At 46.9% G+C, this 16,962-nt stretch overlaps 1 protein-coding gene across 2 annotated transcripts in view; it reads right to left on the bottom strand.

Annotated features, from left to right (window-relative positions):
• LPIN1 (lipin 1) overlaps window positions 1–16,962 on the bottom strand; it is a 131,164-nt gene that overhangs the window by 92,047 nt on the left and 22,155 nt on the right. For both annotated transcript variants that reach the window (XM_010852080.1, XM_010852081.1), the window contains exon 2: window positions 4,351–4,407. In XM_010852080.1, coding sequence (XP_010850382.1) covers window positions 4,351–4,407 — 57 coding nt within the window. The remainder of the gene's footprint in view (window positions 1–4,350; window positions 4,408–16,962) is intronic.

Raw genomic sequence — 16,962 nt, 5'->3', positions numbered from 1 at the left:
TAAGAAAGACAGAGTCTAAACACAGAACAAACTAAACAAGGATAGGATTATACATAAATCGAAAAGTATGAAAAAGGAGAATGCATTTACATATGATGATCTGTGAGAATCAGCTAGATTATCCTCTCTCAGTAGGTCCATAGGACAAGGTGCAAAGCAGATACAGAAGTAGTCGGTAGGAACCTGGAACTATGGCTTCAACTCTGAGCCGGCATTTCCGAGTTGATTTTCTAGAAAGTAGGTACATGAAGCACTTTGATAAAATATTTCAAAAATTAATTTAAATCTAACCAAAGTCACTTCCTCCCCATGCAAAACATGCTGTCCACCCTAAAATCCTGTCCTTTGTCAGACCTGAAGACAAGAAAGAAAAACAGTAAGCAAAAAACACAGCTCCAAGAAACTATGCCAGGATCATCTAGAATTCTGGGAATTGTTGCTTTTGTTAGGAATGGTGCAATCAAAGCACAGGTTGGCCAAGAGGGAGGCTTCATGTGACAAATTGTACCATGTTCCCTCGTCCAAGTTAGAAGGCTTACGTAGTTTGGGTGGACATTTCATTGCTCAATTCTCCCTCCAGAATTCAGGGCCTATTGCCTTGAATGAACCTCTCTTTGTGGGGGGAGAGGATAGATGTGCTGCTGTGTATCTGGGGTGGGGGGAGGTTTCTGCTGTCCATTGCCAGATTCTTCAAACTGGGAGCAGGACCCCCCAGGGAAGCCCGCCCTCAGACATTCCTCAGGTCCGTGAAGAATTCATCACTAGCTTCTCTGTACCAAGCAGCCCACATGGAACTCCACCATGGCACGTGATACAAGTCTTGTCACTGCATCATTTCTTATGCCTCTATCTCCTCTGCCGGTCGGTGAGCCCTTCAAGCCAAAGACTAACCACAACACGCTCATCACTATACCTTGTGCCTCGCACATTTATCTATACAATAACCAGGAGACAGAGACAAGGGCAGGGACAGAGATCTTGAGCCCTACTATCTGCCCCGTCATACTTCCCCTTCGTTTTGGGTTTTTCTCATCACTAAGCATTTTTGGCATTTATGAACCTATTGTCTAAGGATAACAACATACCAAAAAATTACCAAAAGCTGTCATAGTAGAGGTTCTAACTGAAAACCCACCTACGTGACCTCGCCCACCTCCCTATGCCACACACTCCTGGGTGATTCTGTCCCCCTGCAGACTACGGTGACACTGTTCTGCTGTTGACCCACAGTTCAGTATCTCCAGTCCTGACCTTGCCTCTCGGCTCCAGACCGTTCATCCGACTACCTCCTATACACCTCCATTTGAGCAGTCCTCCAAGCGCTTGAACTCAACTGAGCTAATGACCACTTGCTAAAAGGTCTCCCTGCCTCCAGCCCCACCCCATGTCTGCCCTGTAACAGGCTGCAGATCTGACTTAGTAGTGTCTGCTTAAGTCTTTTCAGTGCTAACCCTTCCTCCATTACCTTTTCTTGTAGGATAAAGGCCAACTCCTTAGAACAGCAAGTGAACCCCACCCCCATCATCGGCACTGCTTTCCCCTCCTCCACTGTCATCACCCACTCTTTCAATCATATGATCCAGTTCTTACCTCCATGCCTGGCTCACTTAGGCCTCTTTCAAGACCATGCTTCTCTTGGATTCACTTTCTCTTGGAAGCATTTTTTCTGAATTGCTTCTAAACTCTCTACCCAACCCAAGCTGAGTTACAAGCCCATCTTCTCTTCTATGGGCTTCCCTGGTGGCCCAGTGATCAAGAATACACCTGCCAAGGCTGGAGATGCAGGAGACGCAGTTTCCATCCCTGGGTCAGGAAGACCCCCTGGAGGAGGAAATGGCAACCCACTCCAGTATTCTCGCTTGGAGAATCCCATGGAGAAAGGAAGACTGTTGGGCTATAGTCCATGGGTTGGCAAAGAGTGGGACATGACTGAGCAACTAAGCGAAAACATACACACACACTTCTCTTCTACACGATGCCTGGTGGTAAACAGAGAGCACTCTGTGTTCACAATGGGATGACCTCCCAATGTACCAAAGGAAATAAAGCTCAGAGAAGTTAGGGAACTTGCTCAATATCACACGTACTCTAAAAGTGGCAACTGTCACCAAAACTCTGCTCTCCTAATTCAGTTCTCCTGCATAGACAGTAAAGATTTTCTGTAATTTCGCCCTAAAAGGCAGAAACTTCACATCCCCTGTCCACAGTTTCTTGTCTTGTTAGTTCATGAGCTCTGTGAAGGTCCAGTAGAAGGCCTGACAGTAAGGCCCAACTGATGCCTTTCCTTGACCGCCTCTCTTGTAACCATGGCCATTGCCCAGCACCATGGACCAGAGGCTGGGCCTGGAAACCTGGTGGCCATGGGCTCCAGACCCCAGGTCTGGAGAATGGGATTTGGCCATGGAAAATGGCAGCCTCAGACTACCTCATGATGGCCAGCCCCCATGGCTACCCACTGGCGGAGCAGCTCACTTACCAGGACATCCTGCCCCTTCTCTCCTCCATAGAGGACGGCTCCCCTCACTCCAGCCTCAACTGCCGCTAACTGCCCGCCCCACTCAGGATTCCTGGCCTCTGATTGGGCCCAGTCCCTGCCAATCCACTTGGAAATAGAACCTGTGCTTTCCCCAGCATTCCCAGGGCCAGGTCTTCCTCAGAAGCCTTCTTCATTCACTTAACTGGAGTCTCTGGATTCATGTATGAAGACGTGCTCTGGCTGGCCCTGCACTGGGCCTCCTGGGTCCTCTGCAAATCCTCCTGGTCCACACTCTGACCAGAGTCTCTCCCAGACTGAGCTCTTTGAGAGCAAAACCAAGTGTTGCTTTTATTCTATATACCAAAACTTAGCACAGGCCACAGTCGAGACAGATGACTATTGAGGCTTTATTACTTCCTCCCTGTGTGTGCATGCTAAGTCGCTTCAGTCGTGTCTGACTCTTTGTGACCCTATGGAGCCTGCCAGGCTTCTGCATCCATGGGATTCTCTAGGCATGAATACTGGAGTGGGTTGCCATGCCCTCTTCCAGGGGATCTTCCCAACACAAGGATCGAACCTGCATCTCTTCTGTCTCCTGCATTGGCAGGCAGGTTCATTACCACTAATGCCACCTGGGAAGCCCACTTCCTCCCTTCCAAAAGCCTTTTCTTGAGACCCCTCCACCTGCAATGTATTCTCTCAAGTCTCTTCTCCACAGGAGAGAACCTCAGGTTTAAAATCCACTGGGCAGAGCAAGTTGTAGGAAACTACCGGAGCTTAAAGTCTGGCCCAGGGCAACGTGCAGGTGATTTGCAGGTACTGTGAGAAAGGAGCCAGGATGTAGACGGAGCACTGCCAGTTATGCTTCAGTAAAATACGCCTTCCCCCAAGCTACAGAGGCTCAACAAGTCAGACTCGTGAGCAGAACGTGGAAGCTGGTGTGGGCATGCGGACAAGGGAGGTGCTGGCCCTCAGGCTGCTGAACAAGGGAGACCCTGAAAGAGCAGAGAACAAAGCGCTAAGAACAGTCACAGAGACAACCTGAAGGCAGGCCCAAGGCTTGGGGACCAGGCATGGGGCAGTGACCAAATGGACCAATGGGTGCAGGAAGAAGAGGCAGGATCTGCAGGAGGACTCTGAGGGGTTCAGTGGCAGCTGCAAGGGCTTTTATTAATGGGATGGACATCTGACCATCTACCAGGGGCAAACAAATAGCCTGAACTTGATATGAACCGTTTCCTGTTAGCACTAGGGAGCCACCAAATGCTTTTTAATCAGGGAGGTGATAAAATCAGATCTATGACAAGCTCTAGATCCATCTATGTTGCTGCAAGTGGCATTACTTCATTCTTCTTGTACCACGTCTTCTTTATCTATTCCTCTAACAATGGACATTTAGGTGGCTTCCACGTCTTGGCTATTGTAAATAGTGCTGCAGCGAGCACTGGGGTGCATGCATCCTATTGGACCCACTCTGCTCAAAGTTAAGTGGCAGCCTGGATGGGAGGAGTCTTTGGGGAGAATGCATGGCTGAGTGACTTTGTTGTACACCTGAAACTATCACAGCATGTTAATCAGCTATACTCTAATATAAAAGAGAAAATTAAAAACATAACAAAAATCAGATCTATGCCCAAGAGAGGATGGCTCACAAGCAGAAGAGATTAGAAACTAGCTAAAACGTTCTGGGCTTCATCTGGGGCTCATCAAACCTTTAGAAAGGGCTACAGAGCAACTCTGAAAGCTTTGGGGGAATAGTAGTCCTGGTTTGGGGACTGCGTGTATCCATGGCAATAAGCCAGTTGGTCCAAAAGTATTTTCTCTCATCTGGAAATGTTAAAGTATCTTAGGGCATTCATAGCAACTCCACTCACATTAATGTTTGAAGACCAGACATTTCGAATCCATCCAGGGTCTCTCATTATTGGAATCTGGAAAACAAAAACATTAGAAAATAATTCACGGTGATGTTCTGAAATTACTGGTAGCGTTTGCACAACCTCGTGAATGTACTAAGAACTACTGAACTATATGCTTTAACATGGTGAATTTTATGGTATGTGAATTATGTCTCAATAAAAAAAGAAACCGAGGACTTCCCTGGTGGTCTCATGGCTAAGACTCCATGCTCTCAATGCAGGGGGCCCAGGTTCAATCCCCAGTCAGGGAACTAGATCCCACATGCTGCAACTAAGACCTGGCACAGCCAAATAAATATTTTTTTAAATAAAAATAAAAAAGGAAATTGAATAAGAAGAAGGATGTAGTGAGTTTTTTTTCCCGTGTGCTCAGTTAGAGGGTGGGGTTTGGTAAGAAAGGACACAACATGAGGTCGTAAATCTCTCTCTCTTTTCTTCATCATCTTCATCCTCCCAAAGCACGTGGACCTACTGGGGAAACTTCAGGAGATAAGGCAGCATGAAGAAATGACAGGATGTGGAATCTGAAGACACGTGGGCTTCCTCTACTATGTCTTGGCTATAGGGACGCACGGGGCTAGTTCTCTTAACTGTATAATGGATGTAACGATAACCTCAGAACGGACAGGTGCGTTGTGAGCATTAACGGAGTCCACTCAGGCGAAGGGGCACAGCCTCACACACAGACGAGCCGCTGAGACTGTTGGTGTGAAATTATCCAAGCAAGTAGGACCCGCACTGTCTGCTTTTCCCACAGGGACCCCAGTTAGAGCTCCCAGCCTAAGGGACATGTTGAGTTTTCATGGGCCTTAAATTATCCCTTAAGCTGTACCTGTATTCTGAATTCAATTACAGCAGTCCAGAACCAACGACCCTTGAAGGCCCTCACTCCTGTTCCCCTCACCCTGTCATCCCCCTGCCCTGTCACCCTACCTACTACTCAGCTGAGGCATTTAGCTTTTCCGGCTTGCATTGTTGACGGGCTGATCATTAATGGTGTTGCTTTTACCTCCTGGTTCATTGAGTTTCTCCCAGGGGCCAAGTACTATGCTAGGTAGTGGGAATACAAAGACGAGTAAAATATAAATCTTGCCTTTGAGTCATTCATGATCTGTGGACTGTGTTAGTCACTCAGTTGTGTCAGACTCTTTGTGACCCCAGGAACTGTAGCCCACCAGGGTTCTCTGTCATGGAATTCTCCAGGCAAGAATACTGGAGTGGATTGCCATTCCCTTCTCCAGAGGAACTTCCTAACCCAGGGATCGAACCTTGGTCTCCTGCCTTGCAGGCAGATTCTTTACCGTTTGAGCTACAGGTAAATTTATGGTAGCTACACGGAAGTCTATCATTCATGATCTAGTAGGGGTGAGTGGGCAGGAAGACATGTAGAAAAGGTTTCCATGGCCGGGGCCACCATCGAGACACAGCTGGGGTCGGGTGGGAGCACAGATTGGGGGTGGGGGAGGGAGCCAACAGTTTGCCTGTGGGATATATCAGGATGGCTCTGCGCCGTCCTCAGAAGGTGACATCTGAGCTGTTTCTGAAGAGAGAGGAGGGGGAGAGTCTATCCCAAGCAAAGAAGGCGTGTTCAAGGAAACAGCACACATATATCTGGGGAACAGCCAGGAGTGCTCATGACTGGAGAACATTCCATCCTGTGCAAGAGACATGGAGGGGCCTGGGATGGTCTGTCGTCAGGAGACATGGATGGACTGGAGCTATTTTTTAAAAATTGTTATGCCCCCCTTAAACCAAATTTTTTTGCAGAAGCCTATATTTAAGTAGAAGGGGAACGCTATGGTCATTTCAGGGAAGAGGACTGGAGTCCCCAGTCTTGGCTACAGAACCCTCGCTTCAGAGAACATGGGGTTTGTTTAGGTTTTTGTTTTTTTGGCCATACCATACAGCATGTGAGACCTTAGTTTCCTCACCAGGGATCGAACCTGTGTCCCATTGCACTGGAAGTGAGGAGTCCTAACCACTGGATCATTAGGGAAGTCCCCAGAGAACACAATTTGAGAACAATCACTGTACACAAGGGGGGATAGCGAGGGGCGGGATGGTCAGACCTGTGTTTCACGTAATTGCTCTGACATGTATATGTTGGAGGCAAAGAAGCACATTTAAAGGGTTTGTGTGTGTGTGTGACTGAGCCACATGGCTTGCCGGATCTTAGGTCCCAGCCAGAGACTGAACCCACGCCCTCAGCAGTGAGGTCTTCCCAGGTGGCTTAGTGGTAAAGAATCTACCTGTTAATGCAGTACATGCAGGAGATGCAAATTCGATCCCTGGGTAGGGAAGATCCACTGGAGGAGGAAATGGCAACCTGTTTCAGTGTTGTTGCCAGGATAATCCCATGGACAGAAGAGCCTGGTGGGCTACAGTCCATGGGGTTGCAAAGAGTGAGACATGATTGAGCGATTGAGCATGCATGCACACCTCGGCAGTGAAAGCTGAGTCCTAACCACTGGACCACCAGGGAATTTCTGGGTTTTTTTTTTGTTTTGTTTTTAAGATGATTCTAGCAAAAGGTGCAGGGTGTAAAGGCAGGTGGTGACGGGGTGGGGGTTGAAGAGAAAGGGGCAGCTGTGAGTCCTGCCTATGGGAGAGGCCACCAGACTTGGTGAGAGACTCAGACTGGTCAGGTGAGTGAAGAGGGAGATTCTGTGGATGATAGAATTTTCTGGGTGACCTGGGTGGCCAGGTAGATGACATTGTCATTAACTAACTGAGGGAAATTGGAAGGATAAATTTGGAGAGGACTACTTGAGTGTTCTGGAACATCTGGAATAAAAAGGACAGAGCTTCCTCTAAGAGAGAAACTGGGAAGGAGGCAGATGTGAGTCAGGGATTCGGCCCAAGTCTAGACGCTGGTTGGGAAAGTGGGGCAAGGCAATTGGTTTCTTCATCTATAAATTGCTTAATATAGTAATTGTTTCAGTCCTGGTTTCAACCGATCAATGCATTTGAAATGCTTCTTGAAATCCAGCTACCACCTCCACTTCATCTCCTATGGATTATTACAGCACGTGGCAAAACCATACCCCTTGGATTCAGATATTCTGTGCCACACAACTCAGATTCCTCAAGGGCACAAACACAATCACATGCCCACGAGTGCCAGCCGGGTACAATAGTTGCACTGATTTTACACTCATGAGGTAGGTTAGGAAGGCTGGCAGCAGTTTAAATTCACAGTGCTTGGATTTGATCCCGATTACAAAGGAAGTTTCAAGTTAGATACCATATATATATTTTTACTGACATGAGAGCAATGATTCCGATCCCCCAAGAGTTTGGTTTGATTTCAAAGATTAAATATATATACAAGAACACCAAACATGGTGAACCCGTGTATTTCAACAATAGTTTCTCTCAAAGCTAAGAAGAAAATTGTCTCACTCCACCCCCACAGCTATTTGTTGTCGTTCAAAATTCTAACACAAAATTTGAAGCCCAATCTATGGACCCTGGGCACCAAGCGGTTAGCAACCGTGGGGGAAGCCAGAAATGAACTTGGGTTTGAACCCCCATCTTCCCACAAGAACTGTGTGGCCTTTAGGGAGGAATTTAACCTTCCTAAGCCCCAATCTTCTCGTCTGTAATAAGTGAACAATAAGATAACAATAAAAATAGTTCTGGAACTGATGTAAGAAAAGAGATAACACTATATAAAACAGTAATGCACAATCCTGGATGCTGCTAATCCTGAATGATGATCATAACATGGGAGACTGGATGTCAGGAGCAGGCAAACATCTTCTGAACAGCTGGTTTGCTTTCCCCTAATTCACACCATGAAGTGTGTGATTGCTCAGGACCTTCCTTAGGCACTGGGGGCCAGAGCCACACTTCCACTTCCACACTTCTCCTTGTAAATGAGCCAAACTCTATCACATTCACATTTGTGTTAGCCTCATTCTTGGCTCTATCTTTTTTTTTTTTTTTTGCCTCTATTTCCTTTTCCCTTTTCTTCCTCACTTAATTTAAATGTATGTAACCACTATGGACTGACTGTTCGTGTCCACTCTCACCCTGCTTAAAATTCAAATTCAAAGCCCCAATCCCCAATAGGATGTTATGTGGAGGGAGGGCTTTGACAGGTAATAAGATCATAAGGGTGGAGCCCTTGCAACGGAATTAGTGCCCTTAAAAAGAGACAGGACAGAAATGAGCTCTCTCTGCCCTGTAAGGGTACATCAGGAAGGTTGCCATCTACAAGCCAGGGGCAGAGCTCCCACTGAACCAGACTCTGCTGGTGCCCAAACCTTGGACTTCAGCCTCCAGAACTATGAGACTTAAACTTCTGTTGTTTAAGCCACCCAGTCTGTGGTATTTTTGCAACACCAGCCTGAGCTGATCAAGACAGAAATTCTGTTATGTTTTGAACCATCTTTTGTCCTTTGATATATACAGAAATAGATATGAAAAGACAGGTAGACAGCTAGATAGATATAGAACATGGGGAAATGGTTTGGAGAATGGACATAGTAAATATAGACAGGATAAGAGATAGGAGATAGACACGTTTCTGCTCTTTTCCTTTATGCTGTGTTGATTTGCTGCTCATTTGACTACATTAATCGTTACATAGTAGAGAGCACCTGAAATAGAAACCAAAGGGCAGAATTATACTAAGAGATTCCCAAGGGCTCTTTATCTCCAAAATTCTATAAGCTTAAATGCATGTGCCCACCCCCATCATGATTCCAATGCCATGACTCCTGTCTTCCGCAGCTCAGCCCCCTCTGTCAGCACAACTCAAAATAAGGGAAGAGGGTAAGGAAGGGTTTGCCCTGGTGGGAGGAGATAGGTGAAGAGGAGGACACTATAGGCGGGGCCGGAATGGGACCCAGTCAGCCTCTAACCTGGATCCCCCGGGTTCCTTAGAAGAGTGTAGAAATGGAAAGATCTGTAGTCAAGAGATCTGGATCTAAGCCCTGGTTATAATACTTAACTAATGCTTCATCTTAAGTAGGTCACTTCATGTCTCAGAAATTCAGTTTCTTCAACTACAACACAAGATTAATAACACTTCCTCCAACTTCAAAGCTCCCGAGGGCAGGTCAGGTGCCTCTGAGATTTCATGTGTCTGACCCATTCTCTGAGTTCATGGGATTATACCAGGCACACCCGGATAATCCAGGATAATCTCCCTATTTTAAGGTCAGTGATGAGTAATCTTAATTCCATCTGCAACCTTAATTCTTTTCTGCCATATAATTAACATATTCACAGTTTCTGGGGATCAGGACATGGACACCCACCTGTTGGGGAGAGGTCACTATTCTGCCTCCTGATGGGTGTGCCCCCATTTCCTCTTGCCCTTCTATAGTTCATTCTCCATGCTGTAGCCAAGGGGAGCTTCTTGAAACACAATCGGGTCATTTAACCTCCATGAGTAACATCATTCAAGTCAATATATAAAATGTATCAAGTGGAAAAGAATCTGCCTGCCAATGCAGGAGACCCAGGCAAGAGACTCAGGTTCAATCCCTGGGTTGAGAAGATCCCCTGGGGAAGGAAATGGCAACTCACTCCAGTATTCTTGCCCAGGAAAGAAAGAGGAGCCTGGTGGGCTACAGTCCATGGGGTCGCAAAAGAGTTGGACACGAATGAGCATATACAATTTTTAAACTCTTTCTTAACATGATGAATGAAGTTTCTACCCACCTGTCCAGTCTCACCTCCCACCCGCGCCCTTCAATCTCTGACCCACTCACACTGGGCTTTTCCGCCTCTCCTATTCAATAGATTCCATCCAGCCACAGGGCCTGGGCATATGCTGTTTCCTCTGCCCAAGACACATTTCAACTGGTAAGCCGCTATGGATCCCCCAGACCGCACCGTGTGTCATCTCAGAGAAATGGTTCCTGGCCTCCTTAACAGCGGTTCCATCCTGGCTGCACTCCCTGATCACTCACCCCCTGATGGCACCCTCATCTTTCCCTTCCAGCACTTAGCATGGTTAGCAAAGTTACAACTGTTGGTGTCATTCTCCAGCTCAAGACATCCACCAGGGACAGTACCTGTGGTTCTCACCACCGCATCCCCTGAAAGGTGGTCAATGGACACATGTTGAACGCAAGAGAAGTGTCACTTTTTCAATATACAGAGGAGGACACTGGACCTCAGAAGGTCGAGGAACGTGGCCAAGGTCACACAGCTAGCAAGCAGGGGTTAGTGAGCTGGGATTTGACCTGAGAGTTCCAACATCACTCCATTTGCATTGCAGACAACTGATACGGGAGTGGGGCTGCTGCTACTGCTAAATCGCTTCAGTCGTGTCTGACTCTGTGCGACCCCATAGACAGCAGCCCACCAGGCTCCCCTGTCCCTGGGATTCTCCAGGCAAGAACACTGGAGTGGGTTGCCATTTCCTTCTCCAATGCATGAAAGTGAAAAGTGAAAGCGAAGTCTCTTAGTCGTGTCCAACTCTTTGCGACCCCATGGACAGCAGCCTACCAGGCTCCTCCGTCCATGGGATTTTCCAGGCAAGAGTACTGGAGTGGGGTGCCATCGCCTTCCCCGAGTGGGGCTGCGGACGGTTTGATTTTTATGACCTCAAGGGAAGATGAAGGCGGTGCTGGTCCTGCAACTGCTTGAGATGTAACTTCCAGGACAGAAACTTCCACTGAAGGAAGTGACCCCAGCACAGACTCTTATCTTAGCCTCCTAAGGTAAGAGTTCACAGCCCTCACAGCTGCCACTGTTTCAGGCCCAGATGTAATCACAGTGGTGTGCTTAATAGGGGAAGCTGTGTCTGTATGTCTGTGTGTGTGTGTGTGTGTGTGTGTGTGTGTGTGTGTGTGTGTGACTGATTACAGATGGCCTCAAATTCTTTGCTGCCATTGACAAGTGAAATCTAGCAGCCCTCCCCTTGAATCTGAGCAAGACTTCTTATTCATTCCATGTGATAATTTTTGTTATTTTTGTTTGTAATGTTTCGGATTGCAAGGCAATAGATAATATAGTGTATGTAAAATACCCTTTGTCTATTATTTACTACTGGTATTTTGACTTGTACAGTCATAATTTGTTTCAATGATTTCATTTTAACATCCTCCACTGATGTATATTAATAATATAAGTTCAGATTTAAAGAATGATGGGAAAATGGTGCATGGAATACTTTCTCAAGTATTGGGAGTTCAGTATGTTTTGAAAATAGCAATTTACTAATTCAATGGACATGAATTTGAGCGAACTCCAGGAAATAGTGAAGAACAGGAAAACTTGGTGTGCTGCAGTCCAAGGGGTTGCAAAGAGTTGGACACTTCGTGACTAAATAACAACAAAATTTAACTTTTGGGGAGTAAGGAAATGGGTTTTATCAAAGTCCATTGTGGGCAATAGTAATACTGGCATTGCTGCTGCTGCTAAGTCGCTTCAGTCGTGGCCGACTCTGTGCAACCCCATAGACGGCAGCCCACCAGGCTCCCCCGTCCCTGGGATTCTCCAGGCAAGAACACTGGAGTGGGTTGCCATTTCCTTCTCCAGTGCATGAAAGTGAAAGTGAAGTCGCTCTCTTATCCAACTCTTAGCGACCCCATGGACTGCAGCCTACCAGACTCCTCCGTCCACGGGATTTGCCAGGCAAGAGTATTGTAGTGGGGTGCCATTGCCTTCTCCAAAATACTGGCATTATTACCTGGTAATACTGGCACAGAGCATTAACTCCATACCTTATTAACAGTGAGGTGAGTATGTTTAAAAAAATTTTTTCAAACATCTGAGCAAGCCTGACAGACTTGCTTGCTCAGTGATCTGGAGGACAAGTGACATCCTTCAACTCCTGAGGTCGTAAAAAGCCTTCCTGCACCCCCTCCACGTTTTGTGATGCTCTTTGTGGGAGATGCCAGCTACAACGTAAGAGGCTTGACTACCCTGAGATGTCCCATCCGAGAGGCCCTGTAGGCCCTCCTGGCCACAGTCCTGGCTTGGCCCCACCTTCCAGCCACCCCCACCAAGCCACCAGACACATGAGAGAAGCCAGTGTGGTCCTTCCAGGCCAGCCTGTCCAGCAGTCAATTTCACTGAGTCATCATGTGAGGAGGCGAAGCATTACCCAGCCAAGTCCTACCCGAATCCTGACCCACAAAACCACAAGCTGTAATGAGACAGTCATTGGATGAAGCCCCTACATTGTGAAGCATTTTGTTTTGGAGGGATAAACAGCCAGGACAGAGGATGTGTGTCGGGGGAGGGGTTTGGTTTGCATCTCCCTGTTTGTTTATACACAAAACTACATCCTCACCTCGTTTTCTGGTGGACAGTGATCGTGCTTATTTCTGCAAACATGTCTATGTTTTGCTTGTATCCCTTGTACTGCAAGGAGATCCAACTAGTCCATCCTAAAGGAAATCAGTCCTGAATATTCATTGGAAGAACTGATGTTGAAGCTGAAATTCCAATACTTTGGCCACCTGATGCGAAGAGCTGACTCATTTGAAAAGACCCTGATTCTGGGAGAGATTGAAGGTGGGAGGAGAAGGGGACGACAGAGGATGAGACGGTTGGATGGCATCACCAACTCAATGGACGTGAGTTTGAGTAAACTCCAGGAGTTGGTGATGGACAGGGAGGCCTGGCGTGCTGCAGTCCATGGGGTCACAAAGAGCCGGCCAGACACGACTGAGCAACTGAACTGAACCCAGTTTGTGTTTCTGTGTGTTTACCTGTGTCCTCTTATTTTCTGTGTGTCTGTATGTGTGTATTTGTGGCAAAATGAGGATAACTCTCTCATGTGGAATCCAGTCCCAGTGCATACACGCCTCCTTGCCTATTTTTGAGAAGGGCCCACACAGACCTATCAACATACACACGTGTGTGTCTATACAAGGATAAGGTTTGATGGGGAAGAAGGACATAACCTCTAATTAGCTGATTCTAATGGGGAATTCATTCAATACAGGCAATTATGGAGCACCCACTGTTTGCCATGCACTATGCCAGGAGCCAGGGATCTAGAGAGAAGCAAGACTTGGTACAAAGCCTAGGGCAACACCAGGAGTCTAGGGACCTGGAGAGGATCAAGCCAACCTGAGAGCCCAGGGCTCTCAAGGCAGTGACTCTGGGCTCCTGGGGCACCTGAAGCCCAGTAAGAGTGCTCAGTCCAAGCCCATGAGAGGGCAGCTCCGAGCCAAGCCACCCCTACTCTACCCTGCACACATATCAGTCTTCCCCAAGGACTTCTGGGTTGGTATGAAAGTGAAAAGTGAAAGTTGCTTAATCGTGTACGACTCTCTGTGAACCCGTGGACTATAGCCAGCCAGGCTTCTCTGTCCGAGGAATTCTCCAGACAAGAATACTGGAGTGGGCTGCCATTCCCTTCTCCAGGGGATCTTCCCAACCCAGACACAGAACCTGGGTCTCCTGCATTGCAGGCAGATACTTAACAGTCTGAGCCGCCAGGGAAGCCCATGCAAAAACCAGTTCTGAGGTGGGGCAGATAAATCTGGAAACATCAGATAAAACAGAGATAAAGATTTATTCCAGCATAGCTTCTTAGCACCCTTACTACCTCATTGAATGCTGTCAGTCTCCTAAAGGGAATATAAAATGCAGCATTTCCCCAAACCACACAATCTTGAAATCCCTTTTCACTGAGCAGATGATGATACCTGTGTGTTCAGTAACTCATTCAGGGGACATCCTGAGGCAGAAATAACAGGTGTGGTCTCCAACCCCAGGGGCCAGTCAACCACATTTCCCATCTCCACCGTCCCCTGGGGAAGGCAAGGCAGCAATTCAAGTCTGAATGGGGAGACTAGTGGAAGAAGCCACAGGAAGTCGGGGACAGAGGGAGTGAAATGAAAGTCATTCAGTCATGTTTGACTCTTTGCGACCCCATGGACTGTACAGTCCATGGAATTCTCCAGGCCAGAATACTGGAATGGGTAGCCTTTCCCTTCTCCAGGGGAACTTCCCAACCCAAGGATCAAACCCAGGTCTCCACATTGCAGGCGATTCTTTTCCAGCTGAGCCACCAGGGAAGCCTGGGACGGAGGGAGGGAGGGTGGTAAAAATGAATGAAAACAGGAGAACTTGTCTGTCTCTGCCAAGGCGATGAGGTACAAGACTGAACCCAGGAGATTATACAAAATAGTTGAGAAACAGTTTTAGTACAGCCACTGCCCAAACCAGAGACACCCAACCAACCAGAAGGGACACATCAGCCTTGGATACACCGATTAGCATTTCAGGTAGTTTTATACAGGGTGACTAAAACAGATTCTAGAATCTGACCAGCTCAAATCCTAGATCCATCACAGACTATCTGTGTGACCTTGATCTAGTCTCTTAACTTTTCTGTGCTTCAACTTTTTCACCTGTAAAATGGGGATAAAACTACATTGTTATGATGAGGATTGAATGTAAATGAACTTAAAGCACTTAGCCCCAAAACAGCTTCATAGCACACATTCAATAAATGTCATATTATTATGATGGTGACCAGTACATGTAATTTAATGACAGAATTAAGCTCTGGTGAAGCTTCTCACTGGTGCTGAGTCCACTGTGCGTGTCTCCTCTGCCAGGGGCTGTGAACAAGCGAGAGTGCTGTTGGCTGCTGCTGCTGCTAAGTCACTTCAGTCGTATCTAACTCTGTGCGACCCCATAGACAGCAGCCCACCAGGCTCCTCTGTCCACAGGATTCTCTAGGCAAGAATACTGGAGTGGGTTGCCATTTCCTTCTCCAGAAGAGCGCTGTTGCAGTTCAGAGCAGAGAAACCGGCGAGCACAAGATTAGTCACGTCTGGTCACTAATTATTTCCTACCTGCCCTGCCCTATCTAGGTACTGAGTTCATCATTAGGGCAATTGCAAAGGTGACTAAGCCTTGATTGCTTTGGTGATTCAGAGATTAGAGTGGGATCATAACACACAGCTACTGCGTGTCCTGTGCTGCACCAGGTGCTTCCTACATTCAAATTCTCATCATTCCTCTCTAAGTGTTGTAGGTAATCACCATCCTGGTTTTTATCCGAGAAGCCAAGTTTCAGAAAGGCTGAGGGATTTTCCCAAGGCCACACAGCCGACAGGCTCTTTCTGCCCTAGACCATTCTGTCCCACTGACCCCCTGCCTACTCCCCCTCCATCTGTCTTGTGCTGCCTGACCCAGCTCCCGTAGGTGCCATCAATCGTTTCCACGTCAGCATTTCCCCAGCACCTTGTTCTTAACACCACACCTCTCAACTTGCCCTGCCTGCCTGTCCCCCACTGGACTCGGTGCTCCCTAAGACCAGCCACCAGCTTACTCTTCTGTTTAGAGACCAGTACATGTGGCCACTCGATAACCACTATGTTGAATGTCTGAATGAGAGAATGAGTGAATGATGTAACTGCAGATGTGGTCAGCTGGCACACAGACCATATTTGTATTAATAGCACTTATAGTTTCTCAACACAGTAGAGAGCGATTCCTCAAATGCTTTGCATTTCATATGTCAAAGCTCATGACTCATGGCCATGGAAAAGCAGTGTGGAACTTCAGTTTCTATGTTCTCTCTGTTTTATCATCTTTCTCCTGAACATCCTCCAGCGACTCAGACCCCTTAAGTCAAAGAGGTGGTGGAGTGTGAGGTGACATCCAACCCTGGCAGGGTTTCCCCAAAGGATTGGAAATCACATGGCCCATGAAGTCAAACTTTGTTAGTTCTCCCAAAGCGGAGCACAAGTCAACTTTATAACACACTTTATTCTTTTCCACTACAAATCATGACTTGGCCTCAGCAGGCAAGTGCTCCTTCAAAAGGTTTTATGTAGATATATTTTTTTAACTTTGACTGTGTGGATCACAATAAACTGTGGAAAATTTTGAAAGAGATGGGAATACCAGACTACCTGACCTGCCTCTTGAGAAACCAGTACGCAGGTCAGGAAGCAACAGTTAGAACTGGACATGGAATAACAGACTGGTTCCAAATAAGAAAAGGAGTACGTCAAGGCTGTATACTGTCACCCTGCTTATTTAACTTCTATGCAGAGTACATCATGAGAAACGCTGGACTGGAAGAAACACAAGCTGGAATCAAGATTGCCAGGAGAAATATCAATAACCTCAGATGTGCAGATGGCACCACCCTTATGGCAGAAAGTGAAGAGGAACTAAAGAGCCTCTTGATAAAAGTGAAAGAGAGTGAAAAAGTTGGCTTAAAGTTCAACATTCAGAAAACGAAGATCATGGCATCCGGTCCCATCACTTCATGGCAAATAGGTGGGGAAACAGTGGAAACAGTGTCAGACTTTATTTTTCTGGGCTCCAAAATTACTGCAGATGCTGATTGCAGCCATGAAATTAAAAGACGCTTACTCCTTGGAAGGAAAGTTATGACCAACCTAGATAACATATTCAAAAGCAGAGACATTACTTTGCCAACAGAGGTTTGTCTAGTCAAGGCTATGGTTTTTCCAGTGGTCATGTATGGATGTGAGAGTTGGACTGTAAAGAAAGCTGAGTGCCGAAGAATTGATGTTTTTGAACTGTGGTGTTGGAGAAGACTCTTAAGAGTCCCTTGGACTGCAAGGAGATCCAACCAGTCCATCCTACTGTCGACCAGTCCTG

This window comes from Bison bison, unplaced genomic scaffold (genome assembly GCF_000754665.1).
Source record: "Bison bison bison isolate TAMUID 2011002044 unplaced genomic scaffold, Bison_UMD1.0 scf7180017864307, whole genome shotgun sequence".
Taxonomy (NCBI): Eukaryota; Metazoa; Chordata; class Mammalia; order Artiodactyla; family Bovidae; genus Bison; species Bison bison.
Note: the sequence above shows the minus strand (reverse complement) of the source record. Positions and strands in the feature narration are given on the sequence as shown.